Source organism: Halichoerus grypus, chromosome 9 (assembly GCF_964656455.1).
Source record: "Halichoerus grypus chromosome 9, mHalGry1.hap1.1, whole genome shotgun sequence".
Taxonomy (NCBI): domain Eukaryota; kingdom Metazoa; phylum Chordata; class Mammalia; order Carnivora; family Phocidae; genus Halichoerus; species Halichoerus grypus.
The window spans coordinates 124153451-124180153 of NC_135720.1; the positions used below are offsets into that span (position 1 = coordinate 124153451).

Here is a 26703-nt window from a genome sequence, read left to right on the forward strand (position 1 = left end):
TGTAGTGCTGATGAGCACAGGCAAGAGCAACAAGGGTTCACCAGAGACTAGCTCTCAGTGCCTTCTGTCAGGGATCTTGGGGAACCCCGTGGATATGGGCCTTCTATGGTTTGGGATGTTTTGATGAAAGCATGTACAAAAGTGTGGGACCCCACTGTGGCATAAAGGCCCTCATAGATGAAAGGCTGGGCAGAGGACAGCTACTCATTATGACTACTATTGAGTACTGAGAACACATTCTTAAAGGGCAAGACTGCTCTAGGGTCACTGCCATCAAATGACTAGTTTTTGACTCATCTTTAACTGAACACTTCAGGTTTCAGGCCATTATCGGGCTTACCTGTTAAAAGTGGCCACAAATTTCAGGCTTAGGTATAACTGATACAAAAATAAGTTACTTTATTCCATTTGGTTTCACATAGTTAGAGCTAAATCAGTGTAGACCTATGTGCGAATCAAGGCATTTTTGAACGTTCAGGGAGAAAACAATGGCATGTAGGTTCATGACCAGACCGTTCCCTAGTACTTCAGCTCATGGAGAGCCTGGGTTTGGGGGGTAGTAGAGGATCTGACATTGCTTGGAGGTTCTCAGTGGAATGACCCTATTCCCTAAGTCTCTGTGAGAGACAGTGTCATTCTCCATCCTCGGGTTCTCTCTCTCATCTTCAAGTTATCCCTAATAGCATCTAACCAAACCTCAATGAAGCTGATGAAGATCCCAGAAAATCATAGCTTAAAAGGAAGAGTTCAAGGAACTGGCAATATTGAAACTATTAAACTTGGAAGTATACGTGTTAGGTCTCTTCAAATACATGGAAGCTGCTGAGTAATGACAAACTATGCATCGTCCTATATTTTTTGGAAAGAAAAGATGAAGTTCAAACATAGCATTTCCTCAAAGCAAGAAGGGCGTTAATCAGTAAATTGCTCTCCTTTCTGAGATGGTTGGGCTCAGTGCTCTGGTTTTATCTTACTGCATTGCAGATAACCTCAAATCTAGTGACTTAAAACAGCAACCATTTTATATATCTAATGATTTGGTGGGTCAGGAATTTCGGCTAGGCTTGGCAGAGTGATTCTTCTGCTCTAAGTAACTGAGGTCACTTGGTGGTGGTGATGGTACTCAGCTGGTGGATGGGCTGATCTGGGGAGCCCCATATGGCTTTATTATCATATCTGGTGCCTTTGTGGAGATTACTGCAAGGCTGAGTTTGTCTAGGATGGCTGACCAGAGAATTAACATGTAGCTTCTCCAGTATGGCAGTCTCAAAGTAGTTGAGCTCTTATTGGAAGCTCAGGCATTCTATGGAGAGGATTTCAAAAGAGAAGAAGTGAAAGCCACCATTCCCCCAAGGAATGGACCTTAGAACTTGTAGCATTGTTTCTATCCCATTCTTTCAGTCAAAGCAATCATAGAGCCTGCCTAGAGTTGAGGGGTGGGAAGGTGGACCCCACTTCTCAATGGAAGCAGGGACAACAATTTTATGGTATTCTATAATCTACCACCTTTAGGTAAATAAACTGATTGTAATTATTTTTACACTGTCTAAACTTGCTGTAGTTTTCCACTGTCTAAACTTGCTCAAACCAAAAAGAGGAAAGAACGCTTTCTGTGTTATAGGTACTTGCTTTTTACTAATAGAAAATACTCATTAGGACCCCTTATATTTGAATCAGTTTCAGGGCCAGTGAAACATTGCTTAGATAATTACTTAAGTTCTAGAACAATGATTAGTGTGAAAATTAATGGGGGTTCATTAATTGTTATCAGCAGCAAGCTGACCAAGCATCTTTTTGAAAATGGCCATTGTCTTTGGAGCTAAAAAGTGTTCAGTGTAACTCCTGGCACTTGAGGTGAGCACAATCTCCTAGTTACTCATCCTACCGCAACTGAGCTCTTTGTTTTTTCTTCTCACGTAGTTATGTGTTTGTTTTTATGGAGTGATTTCTGACAGATACACTCAAAAGATGTTTGTCTTGTCTTGTTTTAATTCTTCTACAGAGACTAAGAAGGTAAAACTGAGTCTAAGTGGTTCGAAGTGCTGAAAATGGAAGGAGTATCTGTAGAAGCATTTGGCTCTCTTGGGTACTGAGTTGGAGAGCTTGGCCTTTAAGAGAAGTGAGAATGGCCCTAGGAGTAAGATCCTGGGTATTCATCAGTCTCTGCCAATGGTAAATACCTGGTTGCCCAAATTTCAGCTTCTAGGAACTTGTCTGTCATATACTTGTATCAGTCTTTGAAATGGACAGCTGCCCTTGACATGCTACCTTTCTCACTTTGTATCCACTTGGGCCTTCATACATCTCATTTCCCATTCCTAGACCCCAATGCGGCCATGCTCCCAAGCTTATTCCTTCCTCACTGACCTGAGTTAGGCATTCCACCCCATACTCTCTTGGCCTCGTCCCTCTTTGACCCACCCGCTATAGTTCTTAGTTTTGATCCAGTTTTTTGTTTGTTTTTTTGTTTTTCTGTTTTTTTTTTTTTTTTAATTAGCAGTCTTTATTAGCCTTTCTCCACAACACAGGGCAGAAGGTACAAATTCTCATTCTTGGAAGTGCTCCAACTCTGACCCATACCTGTACTTCTGTGGCTGAAATCTCTGTAGATACCGTCTTACAAATGATCTCATGAGTCATTATGGTGAATATGGAGATCCCTGCCTCTTCTTGCTGGATATTGACCATCTTGCCACGCCAAGCTAATTGCAGTTCCCCAGAAAGGTCATGTTCTTTCTCTTCTCTAGGCTGTTACATGAGCTTTTCTTTGCCAAATGATCTCTATCTTACCTCTTGCTCTTTTTTTTTTTCATGATTCAATTTGAATTTCTTCTCCATTATTGGAGATATTAAGGGAGGCTTTTTCAGGCATGTTTTTTCCTCTTTATTCCCATGGTATGCTGGGCAACTCTCAATTAACATAATATCTCATGTACCTTATCTATTTATATATCTGGCCCCCTCCTCTGGATGTGAGTTCTTTCTGGGTAATGACCATGGGACTTTTCATTGTTGAATTCCCAGGCTCTAGGATGATGCCTAATGTTCAATAAATATTTGTTTAATTCATGCTTGCACAATTAATTAATGCATAAATGTTAAATAGATGGTTGGAATAAAGAATGGATAGGTGGTTAAAAGGTGGTTGCCTGGCTGGCTAGCTGGCAGAAGGATGGCTTGATGGTAGAAAAGATGAATGAATGGATAGTTGGGTTGGTTGACTACTAACTTTGTAGTAATATTGGAAGAATGTTCATAAATAACAACCTTACATCTGGAATTTTGTGACTTTTGATTGCACAAACTCCATTTCCTTCCATATTCTTATTATAAATTTGTACATATTTTTGTTGTTATACTGCAACTCTATGAAGAGTCTTGAAGTTGATTTTAATTCAATATTCTTAAAAACTTTGAGAGACAAAAGATGTAAAGAATATACAGTAAATCAGGGGTTGATTTCACCGCTTGCTCCCATCTGCAGCTTGACTTGCCATGATGTGTGGCTTCCTGGACCTTTTTAGGGTCTTTATCAACAGGCTGGAAATAATTACATTTATTTCTTTTACAGGGTTGATGAAGTGAAATTACTTGGAAAAAATGTATTCATACAATCTCTCTCTCTCTCTCTCTCTGTTTCTATCTATATCTATCATCTATCATCTATATCTATCATCTATCTATCTATCTAATCTATCATCTATCTATCCGTCCATCCATCATCTATCATCTATCTATCTACCTATCTCAATTTCTATCATCTATCTACCTATAGTTTTGCATGTGTTGTTAAGTTTTGCTTCATATATCCCCAGAAGAATCTTGTGGAAATGTAAGTATTATTACCCCTCTTTGGTCACTGAAGCTATAAACACAAATAAAGATTTGTTAAGAAGCATAGAGGCCTAGCAGAGGCAGAAACTAGAATTCAGAGTCTCTGGTGCTGAGATTCATTGCTTGTTACCATTGCTAAAATGATTTTTAGAGTCGCAGCATTATTATACAGTGTAGAATCCCAGCTATTAGAGGGGATGGGCTGGTTCTTAGGCGTGATGAATAGGTTTTATTTTGAGTGCCAACTCTAAATCAGTTGGTAATGGCTGCCTGGAGTGCTGCATTGAGGAGAGTTCTGAGGCCCTATCTGAGTTGCAATTGTTCAGTGATGTTGCCATGAATGCAGGATCTCCCATACACACTTGTCATATGTTTTCCATCTTTGTTACAAGATCACAAAAGGTGTTCATTATGATAGGTGTCCAGCTGGTTTGTCTACTGAGTCACTATAATGATTCATGAGATCATTCATGAAAAAGTACCTACAGAGATTTTGCAGTTTCTGGAAGCTGGTTTTGAACTAAATACGTAAACTTCCTCCTTTGATGAATGTGGTTAATAAAATGTAAAGAGAGCAGTGAGGAAAGCTAACTGTGCATGAGTACCTATTAAAGTCATTTCCTTTAAAGGAGAAATGCTTGTTTTCCTAGCCAGGGTTGGTCATCTACTGCTAAGGAAGGGTGGTTTCTTGACCACCTGTGGTTAGTAGTATGTTGTATTGAAAATGAAGTGTTCACTTTTATGCAGATGCAAATATAATCACATTAACTTTATTTGAAGCTTTGATTACATTCTAGTTAATAAGCATATACTACATTAAGCCAGTTTAACCATATAGCAAAATGCATTTCATTTTAAAATTGAGTATTGGAAAGCTTGGCAAATACTGGGATTATTAATTACTTAATAGAATTAGGTATGATGCACATATGGAGGGGACCACTAACCCTCATGGATCCCTGGTGCCTGGAATAGTCTCAAAGGCTTAGAAATGTGGTTATGCAGATCAGAAAATTTCATTCTGGCTTTTCTCACTTTGTTTTTGTTTTTGCTAAGAATCATACCCTAGGCATATCAATGGATAATTTTGATCATAAATCAGCCTTGCAGATAAATAGCAGATAGCCTTGCCTGTTGGAACCTTGGAGCATAATACAAATGATGTCAACATCTTCTGTCATTGGGTCTGTGTTAGCACTGGCTACTTGCAAAATGGACTCTGTATTACCTTTTAGCATCTGTGTCCTGAGCTGAGGTCTCAACATGAGTGATATGAAGGACAACAGGGAATTAGTGGCTGCCCATCCTTCTACACGTCTGGCCACTAAATCCGCCAGATTCTCCAACTCATAGGGCTTGTTTTATCTCTAAAAATGTACCTGGACATCATTGTGTGAAGGAGAGGATCCCAGAGAGACAGATCTTGAAGTATAATCACTAATAAAAGAGACTAATTCCTCATTTTTCCTGTCCCAAGTCAGCCTTGTTACTTTCTAGTCCTGTGGCCCCAAAAGAGTTAAAGTAAAGGATATTGGTTCCTGCTGATCAGGCCACAGTGTGACACCTCTTATAGAAGGCACCATAAAACTCCATTATTTAATAGATCTGAGTATTGCACCTGCTATCTTATCTCCTCTTAGGTGATTAAGTTTCCCACAAATGCAATTTGTTAATATGGGGCCATATCTTCTCACAAGGTAAATCTGTGAAATTTGGCAGGCAGTTGCTTTGCCGCAGGTGTAAGATGAAAGACCTTGCCCTGGCTTTGCCAAGAAGAAAAATGATGTTGTTCTCACTACCTGGGAAAAATATTCTGACACAGAGAGTTGATTCCAAAGAAAGGGGAATAGAATTCTAGGGCCCAAATCATGTGCTTCTCTCCCTTTTGGGGAGTATATTACCTCCAAAAGGCTGAGTGGGAGATCAGAGTCTTGTTTTACATGAAGCCAGGTATTGAGCAAATCCCCTTGTTAAGGGAAGTCCTCTGATATTTGGAGCTGTAGCCATTTGTGATGATAAATGACGACTTCTACTCTTATGAGCCATGAGAACGTAATTAGAGCTTAATTAAAGCTAATGCTCAGAATCTTTTGGAAGGTGGAGTGATTAAAAACTAACTTCCATATTGAATAGTCACACTGAAAAGTAGTCTTTGAAATACATGGCGTTTCTACTCTGGGGCCCCGTGTAGTCCTGGCTGGGTCTTCATACCTAAGTTAAAGCAAGAGCTGACTATATTTTGCATTAGAATTTCCTTAGCCAAGACTACAAGAGGCCCAGTACCCAGGTCCATCTCATCCCCTGTGCATTTATGCAGAAGGTCGTTTTTGAATCTGCAAATCCAGCTCGCCATACACATGTCTCAGGGAGTCACTGGTCATGCTGGCTATCAGCTTCCGACGCCCAGACACCCAGGGTCGACACACTTCTTCCCATTGCACGGTGGAGTTGGGCTGGATTTCACTGAAAGGATGGAAAAGAGAGGAAAGGTTTTACTTTCCAGAGAGGCAGATCCAGTTCCCCACCTTGATCAGGAAGCAGTGAGAACCCTTGCCTGAGTCACATGCTCTCTTTCTCTCAGTTGATGGTAGTAGAAGACAGAAGGGCTGATTTTACCAGTTCCAACCCAAATGAGGCCCCTACATGGGGATGTACCTGTGACAGACCCATTGGGTCATGGTTCCTTCCACTTGGATGCATCAACTGGCATCTACTGCCACTCAGTAGATGTGGTCCATCCAGTGCATGGTGAAGAAGGGCTGAGTCTCCCACAGCCATGAGTCAACTGAAGTCTAGCTTGTCCCCCAGCCTCTGCAGTAGCCTCATGGATGTGACTGATCTCCCTTGGCTCATTTTGGGGCACTCTAGTTCCCTCCTGAATTAGACTCCTATCTGAATCCCCAGCTGACTTTGCTGAGGTCCTGATACTCTAATTAGTTCTTGCCAATCCCTTTGGGATAGACCTTGTTCCCAGGCCCAAGGTCTGGAACATAACCTTACCTGCTGCCAACTGATGGAGTATTTACATGCTCTATAATTCATAATCCTGTTTAACCACCAAATTGGGTCCCTTTGCCCATGTACCTTTCTACTACTCATTTGTGTCCATCCTGATAATGGGACTGGCCTTTAATGGTTCTGGTATTCTCCTCTTCCTCTGCAGCCTATGCACTGATGTTTTCCTAAGCTTCATGGCCAAGCCCACTCCAGTGAATGACTAAGGTCAATCAGGGTTGGGGAGATTTAGGCTTCTTTGGGGTGCTTCACATATTTTACCATATAGAAGCCTCAGGGGGAAGTTACATTCAGGTTTTACATGCATGAGTCCCTCGGGGTAGGTACTATTTGACACACTGAATAGTTAAGAGAAATGGAGGGATAAACAAGTGAGGCAGTTTTTCCAAGATCACACAGCTGTGAATGGTCGGAGATGAGATTTGGACCCAGGTTGTTCTGATTCCCAAATCCATGCTCCTCCATAAAGATGACTTTTCTGATCACTGTGCTAGCTTTTTTTTTTTTAAATAAGCAAGACAGATGCCCTTTTATTCAGTACTAAGAGCTTCTTGCTTGTATTGCTCATAGAGGATTCCTGGTCTCTGCTCTCTGATCCTCAGGGAGAGCATGTACTGGGTGACCTTGCAGGGGATCCTGGGCCAGCACTTCTCTGGGAGGACATCTGGGAGATGAAGGAAGACCACCATGAGTACCTTACACAGAAAAGGGACCTGTTTTCATTGGATTACTGAGGCACAACACGTCAGAATTGAGAAGGACTTAGAAATCACTTAGTCCAGCTACCTCTTATAGGCGAGGAGGATGAGATCCTAAGGAGCCTTATGGAATCTTCCACAGCCATAGCCTGATGACCCAGACCATGGACAAACAAAAATGTGCTGGGGAACATGAAGAGTGTGCTCATGCTAAGAAATGAGGAACATGATGTGCAGAGGAATTCTGTGAATACATTCCTAGTGGAGGGTACTTCCTACTAGTACCATGGAGGGACTGAGGGACCAAAGTAGCAGGGGATGCTGTAGCTTCAGACTGGTGTGGTGGTAGGAGGGGTAACAAGGAAGGGGAACTGCCAAAGAAAGTCTGCAGTGGTTCAAAGGCCTCAGCTATGTGATCCCCTATTTGCCCTTGGGGGCCAGGTCCATAGAGCATTACTTTAAACACAGCCAAAGTACAAGGAGAAATATGGGGCCACATACCTGTGCTTGACCTATTCAATATAAAGTTAGAAGCCCCAAGTTTCCTCAAATAGAGCTAAAACAATATGTATTTTAGATGGCAGTGGATGTACATCCTCTGGGATAGAAAGGGGAAATACCCCAAATCTTTGAAATCTAGACACTAAATAAGAAATCCCTTTCAAACTCTTATACCTGTGCCCAGTGAATTGGGAAAGGCATCTAAGGCCTTGGGGACTCCCCTCTTTGGAACTGCTCCAGGCATTGACTCTGCCACTGCTGGTCTAAATGTCTCAATTAATTTGGTATTTGCTAATTCTCTTCTTTATTTTTGTTCTTTATAAATGTGGTTCTATAAATTATTTTCACCCATTATATAAAAGCCAAATTGGGTGAAAAGTGCACACACATAACCTATATAGGTATTTTTCAAATTCAGTAAATCGATTTTATGATTCAAGGTTTGAAAAACATTGACCTCACCATGGGTTTCCTCACCTGTAAAAGGCAGACACTATAGAATATTGAATAGAGTGTGGGGGTGCCTGGGTGGCTCAGTTGGTTAAGTGTCTGCCTTCAGCTCAGGTCATGATCCCAGGGTCCTGGGATCGAGCTCCGCATCAGACTCTCCACTCAGCGGGGAGCCTGCTTCTCCTCTCCCTCTGCCTGCTGCTCTGCCTACTTGTGCTCGCTTTCTCTCTCTATCAAATAAATAAATAAAATCTTAAAAAAAATGAATAGAGTGTGGAGAGAGTGGGGTGAATTACTATTTGTACTGCACTTAGAAGCATGGCAAATATGGCAATTGCCAAGTGTCGTTTAGTGTCGTTATTACTGTTGCTGTTGCTATAATTATTATTATTAGCACAATCACCCTTGTGGTTGTTGCTTCCTCTGCCTGAACTCTGCAAAACAACTAGGAAAGTAAATTCCTCCTGCCTGTTTGCAGAGAAACAGTTCTCTGTCCTTAATTTACGGTGATAAATTCAATATGAATATATGTTTTAAGATATTTATTTCTCAAGCGCTGGGCAATTTTTACCCTGATCCTTTCATTCTTTCTTCTCTGGTTTCCCCAAGTGATCAATCAGAAACACTTTGCAAAATAGTTGTCTTGCTTAAGGATCTGGCCTAGGGCCATGTAATGCAGGTGACTACCTCAAATAGAAACTATAATCCCTGAGCTTCACTTCGTTACTGGCTCTTATTCATAAACCTGGCCCCATAATGATATTCACATATGTATCTCATACATGTATAGATGTCTACTCAAGACTATCATACAAAGATACTCATACATGAAAATACACATGCATGTCTAAGTATGCATTTATTTATAGATAAATATGTACAGAAAGAGAAAAGAATCACTCACCCATATTGGTAAATGGAGTAATACTGGAATAATCCTATTTGCCTGGGGATAGATGTTGTGATAAATGGTTCTCAGTTAATGTGCTGAGCTATCAAGACATGCTGGCCATTTATCATCTTGAACACACACAGGCAAATGGGATTATTATTACAATAAACTGCAACTATCTATGGGTTGTTCTCCATGTGTCTAGCCCTCAGCTTCTGTCCTACTTGAGAAACTCAAAATTTAAAACAAAATTACAAAGTCGGGGAACTTTTCTCTTGAAATAACTTACTGAACCTGATCATTTTTTAAAGAGAAAAATGAATCTGGAAGATGAATTATTTGATGTTCTGGAAGTATCAAGTGCAGAAACTTGAAAGCTGAGAGTCTGTGGGGGCAGCACTTTCAAGCATCTGAGATAGGTGGGAGGTGGTAGCAGAAGGCAGGAAGGTAAATCATCTTGGAACACAGTTTGGCTCATACCCTGAGCAAGGAGTGAAACACCACTGCTTTCCTCATTCCTAGTTCAGTTCCCTGTTCTCTAGCTCCTGCCTTCTAGGCCCCCTGTTTTGAGCTTGACACCCCTTGTCTTCTAGGGCCTTGGCAGGACTGTGGGTGGATAGGTGGGGGTAGTGATTCCCTTGACTATTCAAGATGTGTATCCTAGAAAGGAATACAGTCTTGTGAACAATTCTGCTACTACACAATTGCTCTTTTTAAGGGTCCAAGTTGTTACATGGATCTGCCACTCTTAGATCAGATCTTGGCAGCATAGGGTACCCTGGAGTGCTTATAATTATCTGACAATATGGATGTGGGTGCTGGCTGGCTCAGGTCTTGGTTGTGAATGTGTGTGCTGGAGTCAGAAGGAGACAGAGAAAGTAGTGCTCTCCAAAGTCCCAAACCCACCCTAGATCGTAAATATTTTCCCTCTCAAGTTCTTTCCAATTTTTGACAGTCTCAGAGAAATAAAGCTACCTTTGTGTTGGAGAGATTCACCTCCTGGATCTGGATTCCCATAAGAGATTGAGGACCTCGCTTTCTGTCTGTTACCCATCTGCCATAGACCAAGGTGTTGGAAGTAACAACCAACAGTACCTTAAGGAAGAGTGTGGGCAGGGCATTTGCCTTGTATCCATGTAAGGACTGGACTCTCCCGTCCTTTCCATGATTCACTCCACTTTGCCCTACCCCAATGTCAGATATTAACAATAAGCGCCTGGACACTCAACTCACTTAGAGCCCTATGCCTCCCAAACTGTAGGTCATTGCACCGTGTGAGGATTAATCTTTCTTCTAACACACAGATTGTCTCTTTTCATGCACTGGCCTATGATCAAGGTGGGATTTTTGGCACAGCCAAGGTGTACAGGTAGCAGAAGGTTCCAGTATCCTCAGATGAGGCTTCCAGGGTTACCATTTGAGAAGGAAAAAATGGATGCAGCGGGGGTCGTTTTGAAGAAGAAACGTGTTTCACTTTGCCTGAGTGATTCTCGCATCTGATTCAAGCGGGAAGGTGCGAGAAGAGGTGAGTGAGGCTGTCGTTTCTGATGAAATCAGGGCTATCACTGCTGACCTCTCCCTCTCACTAAGGATGATTTCTAATTTAATTCTTTTTTTCCCTTCAACTTTCCTAGTAGCACAGGAAGGGTTGTTATGTTTTGTGCTTGCATTTTTAAAAAAGCACTCGAATTATTTTCTCTGTTCTTTATTGCATTCACGGGCAGCAGTCTCTCTTAGACAATGCGATTGCAGAAGCTGTGAGCACTGTAATTTGAAAGGAATGCAGAGAGCACTTAGTGGGCAAATTGTTCTTTAAAGGCATCCCAGAAGGGGTGAAGGAGGCCTTGGCCTGGTCCCACAGTTTCAGAGGGTGTAGCTTCCAGAAAGGGTGTTAGGGAGATTCCTAACATATCTCATCATCAGGCACTTTCTGCAGCCCTCCACCTCTCCTTCTATGCTTTAGAAGTTCACCCCACAGAAAATATGCTAGATCGATTGATGCTGACAGGGACTTATTTGTGGTAGAAATGAAAGTATTAAGCCTCAAAGATTGGGATCCATTCTGGGTGTCACACTTTAAGAGGAGGACTGACAAACTGGTGTATGTGGGAAAGGTTGGAGGGGGGAAGCTAAAGCCACGTTAGAGGTCAGGAGAGATATAGAGAAGATGTGACAACTGTTTGCAAACATTTGCAAGGCACCAGATGGAAGAGAGTTGGGTTTTATTTTGTGCTGATCCAAGTGACAGAATTAAGATCACTGGGTAGGATCAAAAGGTAGAACTGTTTTCTAACAATGAGAGCTACCTGACTGTGAAATGGGCTGTCTTGTTGGGGGACACTCTTTGTCAGCAGAAGTCACAGAAGCTAAGAAACTATAGGGCACAATCTGACAGTGCTAGGTGTGAATGAAGCAGTCTCATTCATTTTATCATGGAGCCTGAGGTAGTCATTTGTCCCCTAGAGAACCAAGTCTGCAACTCTTTAGGCTTCCCTCTATTCTACAGAAAGCAACAGTTCTAGAGTGCTTGTGTCAGGGAAATCTGGAAGGTGGGGCTGGGAAGAAAGGACCCTTGAAAAGGGGCATCTTTCAGCATAATATCTGACGCACACTAGGTACTCCATGGATAGTAGTAGAATTGACACCTGAGGAGGTGGTATGGCAGAATGCTTGAAACTTAATTTCTGAATCAGCCACCCTGAGTCTGAATCTGGGCACCTCTCTTATTAGCTGTGGAACTTGGGGCAAACCAGCCGACCTCTCAAAGCCTCTGCTACCCAAAGGGAGATGATAATAGTACCTATCTCATTAGGGTGGTTTTAAGGATTAAATGATGGAAATGCCAGTCAAACCAGCCCTACCTTTACCCCATGACTCCTAAAAATGGCCAATAAGAAGGTGGCAGCTTCTCAGACATGTTTAATGGGTGTTAGATGTAAGTTTGGAAAAGACAGAGAAAGCTAAGCCTTCCTACAGTCCCACATCACTTGTCACCTTCTCAGTCCCCACACCACCCCTTACCGGAACATCTTCCTCCTTGGCTTCATCAGTCCAGGACCATCCAGGTGTATCCACACATTCCGCAGAGTTTCTTTTAGAGGATTGGTAAACTCAACTATCACCACCATGTCAGAACCAACCATCCTGGTGCCGCGGACCTAAGGCAGAAGTGGGGGAGAATGCAGCTCATTAGCAACACGTAAAACCTTTCTGCTTTCCTGTGTCCTTAGCCATCTTCACTTTTGCTGGTTTTACAGAATGGTTATTTTTTGGCAATGGAACTCGTGTGATGAGGATAGCTGATTGCTTTGACTGGGGGATACCTATTGAGACAAAGATGGAAATTACTAATTAGGATCACACTCTTTTCCTCATTATAAAAACCACCTTAATTAGAGCTCAGGTTAATAGCCATGACCACCAGCTGCTCTTTCTCAGCAGGAGGTGGAAGTGTATTTGGTGTAGCAACACATTTCCATGGTGAGGATGGCCAGGCAAACCCTGCTTCTGGACAGGACTCAAGTTTCCTGCCAGCACACGGGAGATTCCCGAGTTCAAGAGGAAGAAAATACTCTAGGGGGCCTGAGCCTTCTTCCTTTTAGGCACACTAGAAAGAAATGTGGCCAAAGAGGGAGTCATCACTGTGGAATTTGAAGAAAAAGAATCTGGATACTAAAATAAGCAAAAAAAAAAAAAAAAAAGGACTTTTCATCTGCAGTTACAACATCTGAGTCCAGGACAGTGTAAGGTCCTTTGTTGGCAAGTTTATCTATGACAAGTCTCAGAAGTATTGGGTATTTGGCAAAGCATCTCATGAGGTGGCTAGAGTTCAATGTCAGTTCGGCACTTACTAGTAGTGGGGCCTCAGGTGACTTACTCAACCTTTTTGAGATTCAGTTTTCCTGTCTCTAAGACTGGACTGACATTCCTATGGGGTCATCAATGTGAAATGCTATTATTATTTGCTCTTAGGCTGTGTTTACTAGGTTCTAGGAATGGAATGCTCTCCCAACACCAACACAATAAGCTAGAAAATGGCCATGTGTTCTGGGGTTTGTTTGTTTAGAAGATATGTGTGCTGAATGGATGGATCTGAATAAGCTCTACATAACTTGGGAACAAGATAATAATAATAGTTCTTACCTCAAAAAGAAAAGGGTAGAATGGGATAATGCATATAAAGCAACAAACACACTGTAGGACACAAGGCAAAAGCTCCATACTTTATAGCTCATACTGTTTTTGGAATAGCAATGCTCAAGGTAGTTTGTTTTATTCACCTTAAATTTTCGTGCACTTTCAACTCCAATATCTAGCCAGTGCCCAGTAAATATTTGTGAAATCAGGTTAACTGCTTAACAATGGAATTTTTTGACTGAGTTTCCTATGTAACAACTCGGTCATTCTTATACCCTATTTCTTTAAGTGGCATATAGTATAGAAAAAAATCATATGGAAATGAGCCTTTCTTATGAACAGAAGGAAGGAGGAAGGACAATTCCCAGAGAAAAAGACTCTCACTTACTGACTTTGCAGTAAAGAACAAATCTTCATGGGCTTTACTCTTTAAGACACAGTTTGTGTCTAAATTTATGTCTATGGAATTTTAAAAATCTATGAGAAAAATGAAAATTGCAGCCAATTCTCCATGTTTATTACATTCAAATCAACACCTGTTGGGTGGGATGAGGGGACTGCTGGGGTCACAGGGATCAGGGTGGAGCAGACAATGATCATGGTGCTGACCACAGCAGGTGTCATCAAGAGAGCACAGATCATAGGCCAAACGGTTTGTCCAGCGCTTTGCCCGTGGTCTTCAGCCAGCCATGCATACAGAGTCCCCTGGGGAACTTAAAAATCATGGAGGTCTAGGCCCACTCCCAAGCAATTAGCTCAGAACCTCAGGTGGAGCCTGTAATAAGTTTATTGTAAGCACCCCTGTTGATTTCTAGGAGCCAATTTAGAAAACTGCTCCCCAGGTGAAAATCTCTGATGCAGACAAAACATTTAGAAGACAGGCTGAAATTTTCACTTTCTTTCCAGATGTCCTGACTCTATCAATATATATGTTGGAAGTACAGGAGTGCATTATTAGAATACTCTGAGTACTCTTGGTTTAATTTTCAAGTGTGGCCAACATATTTTTCCTAAGTTGGAAAACAATTTCAGAACACTTTTAGATTTTTAAAAATATAAAGATAATGTTTACAAAAACTGCCTGAATTGGAGAAGGTGGGGCTGCTTCAGAGATGCTATTGGTAAAAGTCGGATCACTTTAATTTCATGGGGGGGGATATTTTGGAGCCATCTGCTGTCTTCACGGCATGCTGTTACAGGTATGGACAGAAGCCCCTTACAAAAATCTGGTAATAGCTACTGACCCTTCCTTAACACACACACAGTGACAAATACAAGATACATACACCTCTCACGTGTGGTTTTAGGGGATTCGTTACAGACCCAGAAGATCTATCCATGGACCTCCCAGGCTCATGGGCTCCAGGTGAAGAATGATTTCCATATGGCGAGGCTAGCTCTACGGGAAGATTCCTGCACTGTGGAAAGCAAAGTGTACCCTTCCAGGTCACTTTTGACAGTGCTGGGGAAATTTAGTGTTTGGAAGGCTGGCCTCTGTGCCTGGGTCTTCATGGACAGGCTTTGGATCTGGTGATGATTTGAAGATTAAGCCCTCTCACATAACTTCATGCATCATGCCTAACCAGTTTCCCTTCAGATGTCATCTTTGTAGCCAGCTGCTTCCATGGGTGTGTAAATATTCCCTGGGCTTCCCCGATCCTCAGTGGGCAGGAGGCCACTGACGCAGATGATGCAGGAGGCCCTGGAGAGGTGGGAGGATGAAAGGAGAGGTCTCTTTTCAGGTTGTAGAGTGTTTCTTTTGCAATTAACAAAGACTCAGTGTCCCTTTCCTGACATTCATCTCCTGCACCCAGAATGTAAACTTCCTTTTCCTGACTACTGAGATGCTAATGAACCCTAGAGACTCAAACCAAGCCAAATATGAAAGTCTGCCTAACATTTAACATCCTTGTTTTCTGTGTAGGGAAACTAAGTGGAGATATTTTCCTCCCTTCTTTTGAGGAAAATGGACAAAGTATTTTCACAGTATGCATTGATTTAAGTGAGGCGCCATGCTACGGTATCTGCCAAATGCTGAGAAGACCATTGTGGATGAAAATGTCCAAATCTAATTCTTTACGGAATCTGCACTGTTCCCTTTTCTTTAATGCTGTAAAAATAATTCCATATCATTGTTGTTATATTTCTGAACTTCTTGCTCTTGTAAAAAGTTAAACAAAGGGAGGCTCGAACAATCCAGAGAAGGTTAGGTCAGGAAGAAACTTTTATGTGCACTCACTTCTGAGAAGAGTAGCCATTACTCAGGCCAGAGAAAAGGATAAAGTGTATGTCATTCTTCATGACATCAAAGTCTCTTCTATGTGTTTGATGGTCCTTATTGTTTTCAATATTCCATTTAAAATATCTGTTTTTATTTTTTAAAAAGATTTTATTTATTTATTTGTTAGAGAGACAGAGAGCACAAGCAGGGGGAGTGGCAGGCAGAGGGAGAAGCAGACTCCCCGCTGAGCAAGGAGCCCAATGCGGGACTCGATCCCTGGACCCTGGGATCATGACCTGAGCTGAAGGCAGACGCTTAACAGACTGAGCCACCTAGGTGTCCCTAAAATATCTGTTTTTAAATATTGACATAGAATATGATGCTTTCCAAGTTAAACATTCACCAATACTGACATACTGAGTTCTTGTCTTTTGTATGACTTCATGATAAATAGCAATTATTTTGAGTCTTTGGTGAACGAGAAAGTTACTGATGTGCGCGCGCACACACACACACACATAAATTTTGGAAGCAATTACTTTTCAGGAAATCACAAGATCTCTTCCAAGGAGTATATGCTTTGTAATATGCATACCTGTGTTCAAAATTGAAACTGAAATGAAGGAAAAAAATTTGAGAAAGAATGAATTTAGGTGGCAATTTAATTCACATGATTTAATAGTTCACCTCACGGCCCTTACTTCAAGTGCCATCAATAACGTATTACATGTATTACTGGAAAATAAATTTGTTTCTCCTCTCTAGCCTTGCTGGGAAGAAGTAGTTTCTTATTCATGAACTGTGCTCACATACCAGCACCACCACTGCTTCCAGCTAACTCACTTAGCTTAGCAGTTAGTACATAATACTAATGGTTTTATGGTAGTCAGGCAATGTTCTAAGTCTGCACTGTCCAGTGTGGTAGCCATTGGCCACATGTGGCTACTTAAATTAAATTAAAAATTCGGTCCTTAATTATACTAGCTACATTTCAGGTATGCAATAAACCTGTGGCTAGTGGCCATCATATTGGACAGTGCAGATTTAGAATATTGCCATAATCATAGGAAGTTCTATTGGACAATGCTGTTAAGTGATTTACTTATATTGATTATTTAATCCTCACAACCCTATAAGGTAGATACTACAAGTCTTTGTTTTCCGGAGGAAATTGAGGTGCAGGGAAGCGAAGTAACTTGTTCAAGTTCACATGAATATTAAGTAGGGGAAGTAAGATTGAATGCAGATCTGCTGCCAGTCATTGCTTAATCACATCCCCTTCATGGACTCTGATTGGTAGCCGTGATAATAGCACCTCGCATTATTTTTAGCGTTTCCTTAGTAATGCAGGCATCCTGCTCATGTTTTACTTACATTATCTTGTTTCATCTTCCTTACAGCCCTCCTTATGGGCTTGGGAGCAACATTATCATTATCTTCATTCAACTGATGTCAATCTGACACTTAGAAGATAATCAAAGGACCCAAGTTACAGAGCTAGTAAACTGGTAGAACTCAGATACGAATCTAGGTCTTTCTGACTCCAAAACATTCCTCTTTAAACCCTACATACACTGTCATCTCTGACAGCAGAAAGGCAAAAATAGTAACTTTTTTTTGATGGAAGTAGCTTCTTTATTTTCTGAAATCCACTGATGAAATCATTCACAGTATTACCTTATGTTACCATTAAACTTCCATGTAAGCACGATGATTATAACTTGACCCTGAACTAAATTTGAAAATGTATGTATAACCCAACTCTTTGTCTTTGACTTCATGGGGGAAAGAATCCGATTCCTACGCCAGAGTAAAATGTGACAAGGTAGCCTTGGGGCCTTGATAAATTACTTGATGATAATAGCATTTTCTATTAAAGGTAAAGATAGAAATATCGTTTTAGAAAATACCCAGTTGCCTAAACAGAGTGGGATCATATGAAGGTAGATAAGATTCATTATTCTTGATGTTTTGCTTTGTGTCTGTGTTTCTTTTTTAAGATTAAAAATTAGCAAACGGGGGGGCGCCTGGGTGGCTCAGTTGGTTAAGCGACTGCCTTCGGCTCAGGTCATGATCCTGGAGTCCCTGGATCGAGTCCCGCATCGGGCTCCCTGCTCGGCAGGGAGCCTGCTTCTCCCTATGACCCTCACCCCTCTCATGTGCTCTCTCTCTCTCATTCTCTCTGTCTCAAATAAATAAATAAAATCTTTAAAAAAAAAAAAAATTAGCAAACGGGAAATATATAGAGCAAATTGTGTTTTAGGCACCCCAGTTAGCAGTGATTTCTCATTTTCATTTTCAAATACAGGTTGTTCAGCAGCTGTGCTGAGCAGGGAGGTGCAAATGCACACTTTATAGTGGCAGGGCTCACTCAGAGACATCATCTAGGACGTGCTCTCCTGGCTGATGGAGCATATGCACGGTCTGCTCCTCTGTGACAAACAGCCATGAATGGGCAGAGAGTCAGCTACCCGAGCATGTAAAGCCATGGCTGGTGGTGCTCCACCTGGGACCCTTTGGGGATACATAGGCTACACCTGCTCAGAGCCCCTCAGGATGGGACATCATAGACTGATGTCTTTGTTTTTCTTCACAGATTGAGAAGACAGTGCCAAGGGGGACAACCGCAGTGGGTAGGACACAGAATGTGACCATGGTTGGGGGGCGCTGAGGGAGTGTTGGACTCAGGGTGTAGAGACCAGGGGCTGCCACTGTGTGTCCTCGGACCAAGTTGTTCGAACTCTCTAGGCCTTGGTTCCCCGTGTGGTTATTGGGAGGATATGTGAAACCATCTGGCAGAACATCTGAAACATAGCATTTATTGAATCTAAATGCAATTGATGTTTAAAGGGAGAATCTTATGTTGCCAGCATGACCATGAAAACCTCCTCACCTAGAAGTTCTCTTCTGTGGAATGACTTGGTTATGGTTTCTCAGGTACTGGAGTAGAAAGCCACAAGGAGAGAAGCTGCCAGCCTCCACCAACACTTGAAAGAGAAGTGGAGAAGCCCAGGTCCCCACGCCCCTGTCCCAGCCTCCCTGGCAACTTATGGCCCTGGTGGTCCAGACATGTGACAGAGTCATGCAGAACCCAAGGGAGGTTGGAATGGATAAATGTGCTTGGATGGAGACATGGGAGGGTTCTATGGCTCAGGGTTCAGGGGACAGTTAGAACACAGAGTCTTTGTTTTCATTTCTTGCCTGGCTGGGAAGTTTTAGACATTTAGGCTGTCACAGAGCAAAATGATTTACCCAGTAGCTGTCATGGGGGCACTCATATCTCAAGTGGTTTCCCAGTTTTACCTTCCCCTCCAGGAGAGAGGCATAAGAATTAGGATGTTAGAGGAGCACGGCTCAGACACTCTCCACAGCAATCCTCTGCTTTGCTCTACTCTGGTTAAAATAGGGGCTTTGGGGAGCACGGGCAGAGGGGGAATGAAGAGGATTCTGAACTTAACCTCAGCAAGATCAGTGAGTTCCAGTGAAGAAAAACCAATGGTGTTTCAAGTCAGAGCAGATGTGGATATGGAGCCAATGCTGGGGTTTATCTGTGCAAGTTAGGCAAGGGCCCCCCTTTTTTGGGGTGGACGCTGTTCCCTGCGTGGTGTGGCCGGTGGTGAATGGGCTGGATTTGGTCCCCTCTCAGCCTCCCCCATCCCCAGGCTGGGTGCAGTGTGCACCAGTGTAGGTGTTGGCCTGGAGTGGGGCCTGCCCAGAGGAAGGTCCCGGTACCCTCCTGGGGTGGGGGTGGGGGACAGCGGGGACATTTCCTGTGTGACCTGTGTGGTCCTCAAGGCTGCAAGCCCAGAGGACATTCTGCCTGTTGATTTCTATGAATCACCTCCCTTCGTAGGCCCTGTATGCACTGCAGCCAACCCATGTTAGAACAGAGAGAGAGCACTTCTGGAGCTGACCTAGAAGGGAAATCAGCAGTCTCTCCCCATTTCAGAGAAAAAGTCAATAAAAATGTTCTCCGTGTTGTGTTTTTCTCTGGTATTTTTTTTTAAAAGCATTTCCTACAGATTATTTTACAGAGTGCACACCAAATAACTATTTGTTGAATGAACGGAATACATGAATGTGTAAATGAGTGAGTGGATAAAAGGGAGGAAGCAAAGGGAAGAAAACTCTCAGCCAACAGAACAAATAAGCAAGGAGCCCATGCATGTTATCAGCTTGCTCACGCCGCTCTTGGCCAACACCTAGTGGGGACTGGGCCCAACTCGGGGTGGGAGGAGGCAGTGAGGAATGTCAAAATGGTATCAAAAAAAGCTTGGAAACTGTCAATTGTTTTCATTTTAAATGTTTAAATAGTTTTTTTTTAAATTTGGGGTCACCTGTGTGTTCATGGTTGTAATTAAATTTTTTTTAAATTTTAAGGTTTTATTCTAATTCCAGTTAGTTAACCTACCGCATGATACTAGTTTCAGGTGCACAGTGATTCAAAACTGCCACACAACACCCAGTGCTCATCACAAGTGCACTCCTTAATCCCCATCACCTGTTTCACCCATCCCCCCACTCCCTCCCCTCGGGTAACCATCAGCTTGTTCTCTATAGATAAGAGTCTGTTTTTAAGTTTGTCTCTCTCTCTCTCTTATTTTTTTTTCCTTTGCTTGTTTGTTTTGTTTCTTAAATTCCACATATGAGTGAAATCATATGGTATTTGTTTTTCTCTGATTTATTTCGCTTATATTCTCTAGCTCCACCCATATCATTGCAAATAGCAAGATTTCCTTCTTTTTATGGCTGAATAATATCCCATTATATAGGGGCGCCTGGGTGGCTCAGTCGTTAAGCGTCTGCCTTTGGCTCAGGTCATGATCCCAGGGTCCTGGGATCGAGCCCCACATCGGGCTCCCTGCTCAGCGGGAAGCCTGCTTCTCCCTCTCCCACTCCCCCTGCTTGTGTTCCTGCTCTCACTATCTCTCTCTGTGAAATAAATAAATAAAATCTTTAAAAAAAAAATCCCATTATATACACATACACAGACACCACACCACATCCACATCTTCTTTATCCATTCATCAGTCAATGGACACTTGGGCTGCTTCTGTATCTTGGCTATTGTAAATCATGCTGCTATAAACATCGGGATCATAGTTGTGCTTTTTTTAATCACATACGTAGACAGTGGTTATGTTTTCTCTTAGCAAAATTGTCCCTAGTTCATATGAGAAAATTAGTTCTATTGCTGTTTTGTGCTGTTCTATAAAGGCTGCAGGACATGTTCCACATGACAATACTAAAGAGCTGTTTTAGAATGGCACTTGGAAGAGTTTATTTCCCAGATCCTGAATGGAGGTTATCTGAGGAACATGTGAATGCCTCTTCTCTCTCAGTCTCATGCCAGGCACTTTAAGAGTGGTCTCCCTCCCATGAGGGTTCCACAGGGAACAGAGCACACACTGCATACCCAGTGGTCAGAGTCTATGCCACTAGGTGAGGTTACGTTTGCTATAGACCAGACGGCCACATGCTATCCTAAGCAAGTCTCAGGGGTGTACCTGTTGGATTCACAGGCACAGATGGGACCAGGCAGGGAGGGAGGCAGGGGACATTTATCAGCAACTACCAGGTCCTGGTGTGGGCTAATCATTCTCACAAGCATCACTGATGTTAATGCTCACAACTTTGAGTTTTGCATATGATTGTATTGAAAAATAAGAGTAATAATTAGCATGTTATTCATTCTGCAAAAGGGGATGCAGAAGTTCAGAGAGAGGATGTGTATGAGACAGATGGAGAGAAAGAAAGAGGAGGGAGAGGAGGAGGAGGAGGAGGAGAGAAAGCAAGATGGCGGCTGGCATGAGTGGGTGAGTACGTACTATGATTACCGTAGGTTCTTGCTAGATTCTTTTTTGGGATTATTTCAATGATCCTTCCCAGAAACCCAACCAGGCCAGTACTCTTACTGGATCCATTTTACATAGGAGGGGGTTGAGTAATTAGCTCAAAACAGCCCATGTAGGATTATGAACTCAGGAGGTCCGACTCCAGCCATTGAAACCACTACGTTGTTCCACCTCTTTGTAGAAGGGACTGCTGGTGTCCCTCCCAGTGTTCTCACTCTAGCTGGCTAGAGAACCTGAAAACTGAAGCCTTCACTGCCAACTGGGAATGGGAGAAACCCACCAGAACACTGTTTCCATGTTATACATTGCAGATTGCAAGCAAGCTAGTCTCTAGCCTGGAGATCAGCTCAATTCCCTCCACGTCCCCATTCTCTCCAAACAGTAGCTGTTCACTAAAAATCAAAATGGTGAAGTCTTTTCTTGACTTACAGCATCTTACAACTAACAACACTTGAGAAAAACCTCTATGTCTGATTTTAATAAAACATACTTTTCTCATCAAAATATTTTGATAGCACAAAGAGATGCGTGCTCATTAAAGTTTAATGAGTGTCTCTCCCTGCCATTTTCCACATGAGGATCATACAGTATGACTCACGCATGGTGGGTGCTGGGAATAGTTAACTGGGAGCACAATTTAAACCAGTCTCAATCTTTGTTTTCCCGGGGACAAATGCAGCTGCAGGCGGGGTCCATTAGGGTGTAAGTACATGTCTGCTGACCTAACTGCTTGGTTGATAGTGACATGGGTTCAGACAGGTGGACCCAATAATTGCTCCTGGTTGACCTTTATTTGCTCTAAAAAGGGAGCGAGGTAAGGACAGGGGCACACCGGCTGCCAGGTCACTCCAGTCCCAAGGCTAAACTGGGGAGTCCCAGAAGAGGGCAGTGCCTTGGACAGAGGTTTATCTTCGCTAGTCTCCTGCTGCCTGCCTCACCTCCAGCCAGGGCAGGCTTTCTAGCTCTTTCCACAGGCTGTCTACCTCTCTCCTTGCCTTTGCTCACACTTTCTCCTGGTCTCTGGAGTGGTCTCTGCACCCATGTCTGCAGCTTGAGATGTCATCCATTCATTGAGGATCGTCTACTGTTCTACCACCTTGAGTTTTGGTGCCTTGACCTGATGTGATCTCTCCTCCCCTGAAGAGCACAGACCCTCTGTTAAGGCAGGCACTTTCCATGGAAGTTCCCATGTGAGAGCAATGCAGCCTCGGGGTTATCTGCACAGACTTCCAGTCAGAAAGACTCCACTCCTTCTCTGACCAGCACGTGATCACGGGCAAGTCGCTCATGGACAGAATAGTGACCATACTAACAATGGCCACCAGATGCTTGGTATTTACTGTGTATCGGGCATTAGGTATTCATCAGCTCATCATATACTCACAACAACCTATGAGGTGAGTATGGAGATTTTGCAGATGAGGAAACAGAAGCTATGAGAGATTCAGTGATGTGTCCAGGCTCACACGCATGAGAAAGTAGGCTTTGATTTCAGAACGTTTGGTCCCAGAGCCCATGTTTTTTTTTTTTTTAATTAATTAATTAATTAATTAATTTTTTATTTTTTAATTTTATTATGTTATGTTAGTCACCATACATTACATCATTAGTTTTTGATGTAGTGTTCCATGATTCATTGTTTGCATATAACACCCAGTGCTCCATGCAATACGTGCCCTCAATACCCATCACCGGACTAACCCATCCCCCCACCCCCGTCCCCTCTAAAACCCTCAGTTTGTTTCTCAGAGTTCATAGTCTCTTATGGTTCGTCTCCCCCTCTGATGTCCTCCCCTTCATTTTTCCCTTCCTACTATCTTCTTCTTCTTCTTCTTTTTTTTTTTTAACATATAATGTATTATTTGTTTCAGAGGTACAGGTCTGTGATTCATCAGTCTTACACAAAACAAACAGGCCTCACCACAGCACATACCCTCCCCAATGTCTATCACCCAGCCACCCCATCCCTCCCACTCCCCACCACTCCAGTAACCCTCAGTTTGTTTCCTGAGATTAAGAATTCCTCATATCAGTGAGATCATATGATACTTGTCTTTTTCTGATTTACTTATTTCAGTTAGTATAATACCCTCTAGTTCCATCTACATCGTTGCAAATGGCAAGATTTCATTTTTTTTGATGGCTGCATAACCCAGAGCCCATGTTTTTGATTGTGATATTACCACCCACTTGGGTCTGTTTTCTCATCTGTAAAATGGGGACTGCAATAATACCCACCTCTAGGATGGTCACAAGGACTAACTAAGATAATACAAGAGAATTACAATAATCTAGAGCTCAGTGGCTCCTAGCTGCTGTCATTGTCATCACCACGTGTTGGTCTCATTCCTCTCCTGCCCCAAAATGAAGGGTGGGATGATCACATCCTCCTAACCCTTCATCTCTCACGCAGAGTCACCCTGTGCCCAGCACATTCCTCACAGCGACTTCGAGAGGGTCTGTCCACTGTGGGCCTGACCTAGGCTCAAAGAGATTGACAAGGGGTTCTAGCATCTTCCTAGAATTTGGGGACATGCACCTAGGTAACTGTGGACCCCTGAGCCATTGTGCTTTTGTGCTTTCATGGCCTTTACCTCCTTGACAACTCCTGCTTTAGACAAGTTATTCAACCCCTCTCCCTGAGTTCTCCTGGGCCAAGATCATCATAACCTTCTCTTTCTCCTCTCCTCTTGCTTCCCCCTTCCCTCCCCTTCCCTCCCCTTCCCTCCTCTCCCCTCTGTTCCCCCTTCCCTCTTTCTACCCCTTCCTTCTCTCTTCTCCCTCCCCTGCTCCTTTCTCCTCCTTCCTCTTCTCTCCTCTCCCCTCATTGCCCCCTCCTCTACCCTTCCTCTCTCCTCTCCTCCCCCTCCCCACTTCCCTCTCTTCCTCTTCCTCCCTCCTCTTCCCCACTCCTCTTCTCTCCTCCCTCCATCCCTCCCCTCCCCTCCACTTCCTTCCTCTCCTCTCTTCTCCTCTCCTCTCCTCTCCCCTTCCTCCTCTCCTCTCCTCCACCATCTTCCCTCTTCTCTCCTCTCCTCTCCCCTATTCCTCCCTCCCCTCTTTTTCTCTGTGTCCTCTTTCTCTCTCTCTCAGTCACCCTCAGGACAGTCATATCTCCTGTAGGCCAAGCAGCATCCCAGGTCCCTGGCCCAGGAGCCAGAGTTTCTGGAACCAGAGCCCCTCACAGCTCGGTGACATCTGGGTGGCTTTTAGGGTGTGAGGTTCTTTATCCAGGAGCACCTCTTCCCTTGCTTGGATTTAGTTCATCCCTGGGATTGGCATGGTTAATGAGGTGAGGATGCTCCTGACTCCTTTCCTGAACAAACAGCACTGGACAAAAGCCAGGATTTCCGTCTCACTCAGGCTAGAGCCCTGGTCAAATGGTCCTACCTCTAAATAAGTTTCTTCCAAGAACAGCATCTCCCATACCTTTACAGAAATAAAAACTAAGAAAAAAACAAAACAAAACCCGTAACTCTTTTAAAGGACACTTGCCCTTCCCCAGGTCACTCAACTTGTGGCAGAGGGCATTTCCATTCTGCCCCAGGGGAATTTCACTGCTCTTTAAGTAAACCCAGAAGACAACCAACAAATAATGCTTCACATTAATAATGTCTAAAAGATGAAAGGTATTAGTTTCCTTTATACATCCAGTTTATTGTCAGTGGTGCAATTAAATTCTATCTTAGGCTGTGGCTGGAGCATCCCACAGCTTGGAGGGGCTCTCTCCTGAGCCCTTCACAGGGACAGGGCGTCGGTTCCTAATGAAGGCGGGCCCCACCTCCAGTGGGACAGGTCTCCCAGGGAGCACCTGCCACTGGGGGGGGGGGCCCTGGTTCTGGTACCAGCACCTTATGCTAGTGAATGCACGTTTTCACAGCACTGATGGCCCCTCTGGAGGAGCCCCATGCCACCCTCCATTTGCAGTTGTTTCCTGTTCTGCCTGCAGACCCTACACAACCTCATTGTTCAATTATCTTCTAAGGCCTCTTGTGTGGATGGCGCTGTGAGAGGCTGTGGGCGGGGCCTGAGGGGGAAGGCCTCGGGATGACTTAAGCCTCTCTCAAAATGAAGGACCTGGGCTCTCTGTCTCGATGGGCACGACCTGTGTGTGTTTGGGTGAGCCTCTCCCTGGGGTGACTCATAACATGGCCGTCCTCAAGTGCCATGTGCATAGCGCTAGACCCACTGGCAGCTGCCTTGCTGAGTGCTCCACGACAGTCATTAGCTTTACAAATGATTCACAGCAAATGGTTCATAAGACCCAGGGCTTACAGTACCCCGACCCCTGCCACCTCTGGGGGCATTTAAAATATGCGCAACTTGGTAAACTTTGATGATCATCTTAGAAGAATGAAGCTTAAGATCTGTGCTAATGCTTTTAATCACTTTTGGAAAAAAAGATCTCCAGCAACTTGAGAAGGCCTCTAATACCTGGGTAAGGCTGACATAAGGTTATCATACCCCAAGGACATGGACGGAGGCCTGGGTTTCTGCTCACAGGACAGGAAGGTGTCTCAGGATGTGGCAACAGATGCTGCCAGTGCTCCCGAAAAGAGGGAGCAAACAAATTGCCATATTTGTCTTCCATTTCCATCCATCCTCTGCCCTCCTCTGCCAAGTTTCTTTGAACCATTTGGGCAGAGACTTCTGGTGGTAAATGGAGAGACAAATAAAAACTACTAGCCAAACAGGCAAAATAACCCTATGTTGATAGAAGTCAGAAAGGTGGTTATCTTTGTGATGGGGGAAGGGATTATTGACTGGAAAAGGCATGAGGGAGCTTTCTGGAGTGTTTGGACTCCTCTATGTCTTCATCTGGCTGGTGGTTGCAAGGCGTCTATGTATATACAAACTCACTGTCACCAAGCTGACATCTCAGTGAGTGCATCCTACTGTATACAGTTAGATCTCAATGTCCCGAATGCAGGCGGGAGATGATCCCAGTGGTTTCCATTTCATGCCATGCCTGACCCACTTTACTCTGGAGACACTGAAATTCTATCTGTGTCCATTACACATCTTTATCTTCCTCCACAAGTATGTTTATACCCACAGGTTTTACTTATATCTGCAGCCACATCTATATATTTAAATCTG

At 43.3% G+C, this 26703-nt stretch overlaps 1 protein-coding gene across 3 annotated transcripts in view; it reads right to left on the reverse strand.

Moving 5' to 3' along the window:
- Positions 1 to 4588: 4588 nt before the first annotated feature.
- Positions 4589 to 26703, reverse strand: part of F13A1 (coagulation factor XIII A chain) — a 167423-nt gene continuing 145308 nt past the window's right edge. For all 3 annotated transcript variants that reach the window (XM_078055667.1, XM_036068835.2, XM_036068836.2), the window contains exons 14-15: positions 12412 to 12548; positions 4589 to 6297 (exon numbers count right to left, since the gene is read on the reverse strand). In XM_078055667.1, the coding sequence (XP_077911793.1) occupies positions 6144 to 6297; positions 12412 to 12548 (291 nt within the window). In that variant the 3' untranslated portion in view covers positions 4589 to 6143. The remainder of the gene's footprint in view (positions 6298 to 12411; positions 12549 to 26703) is intronic.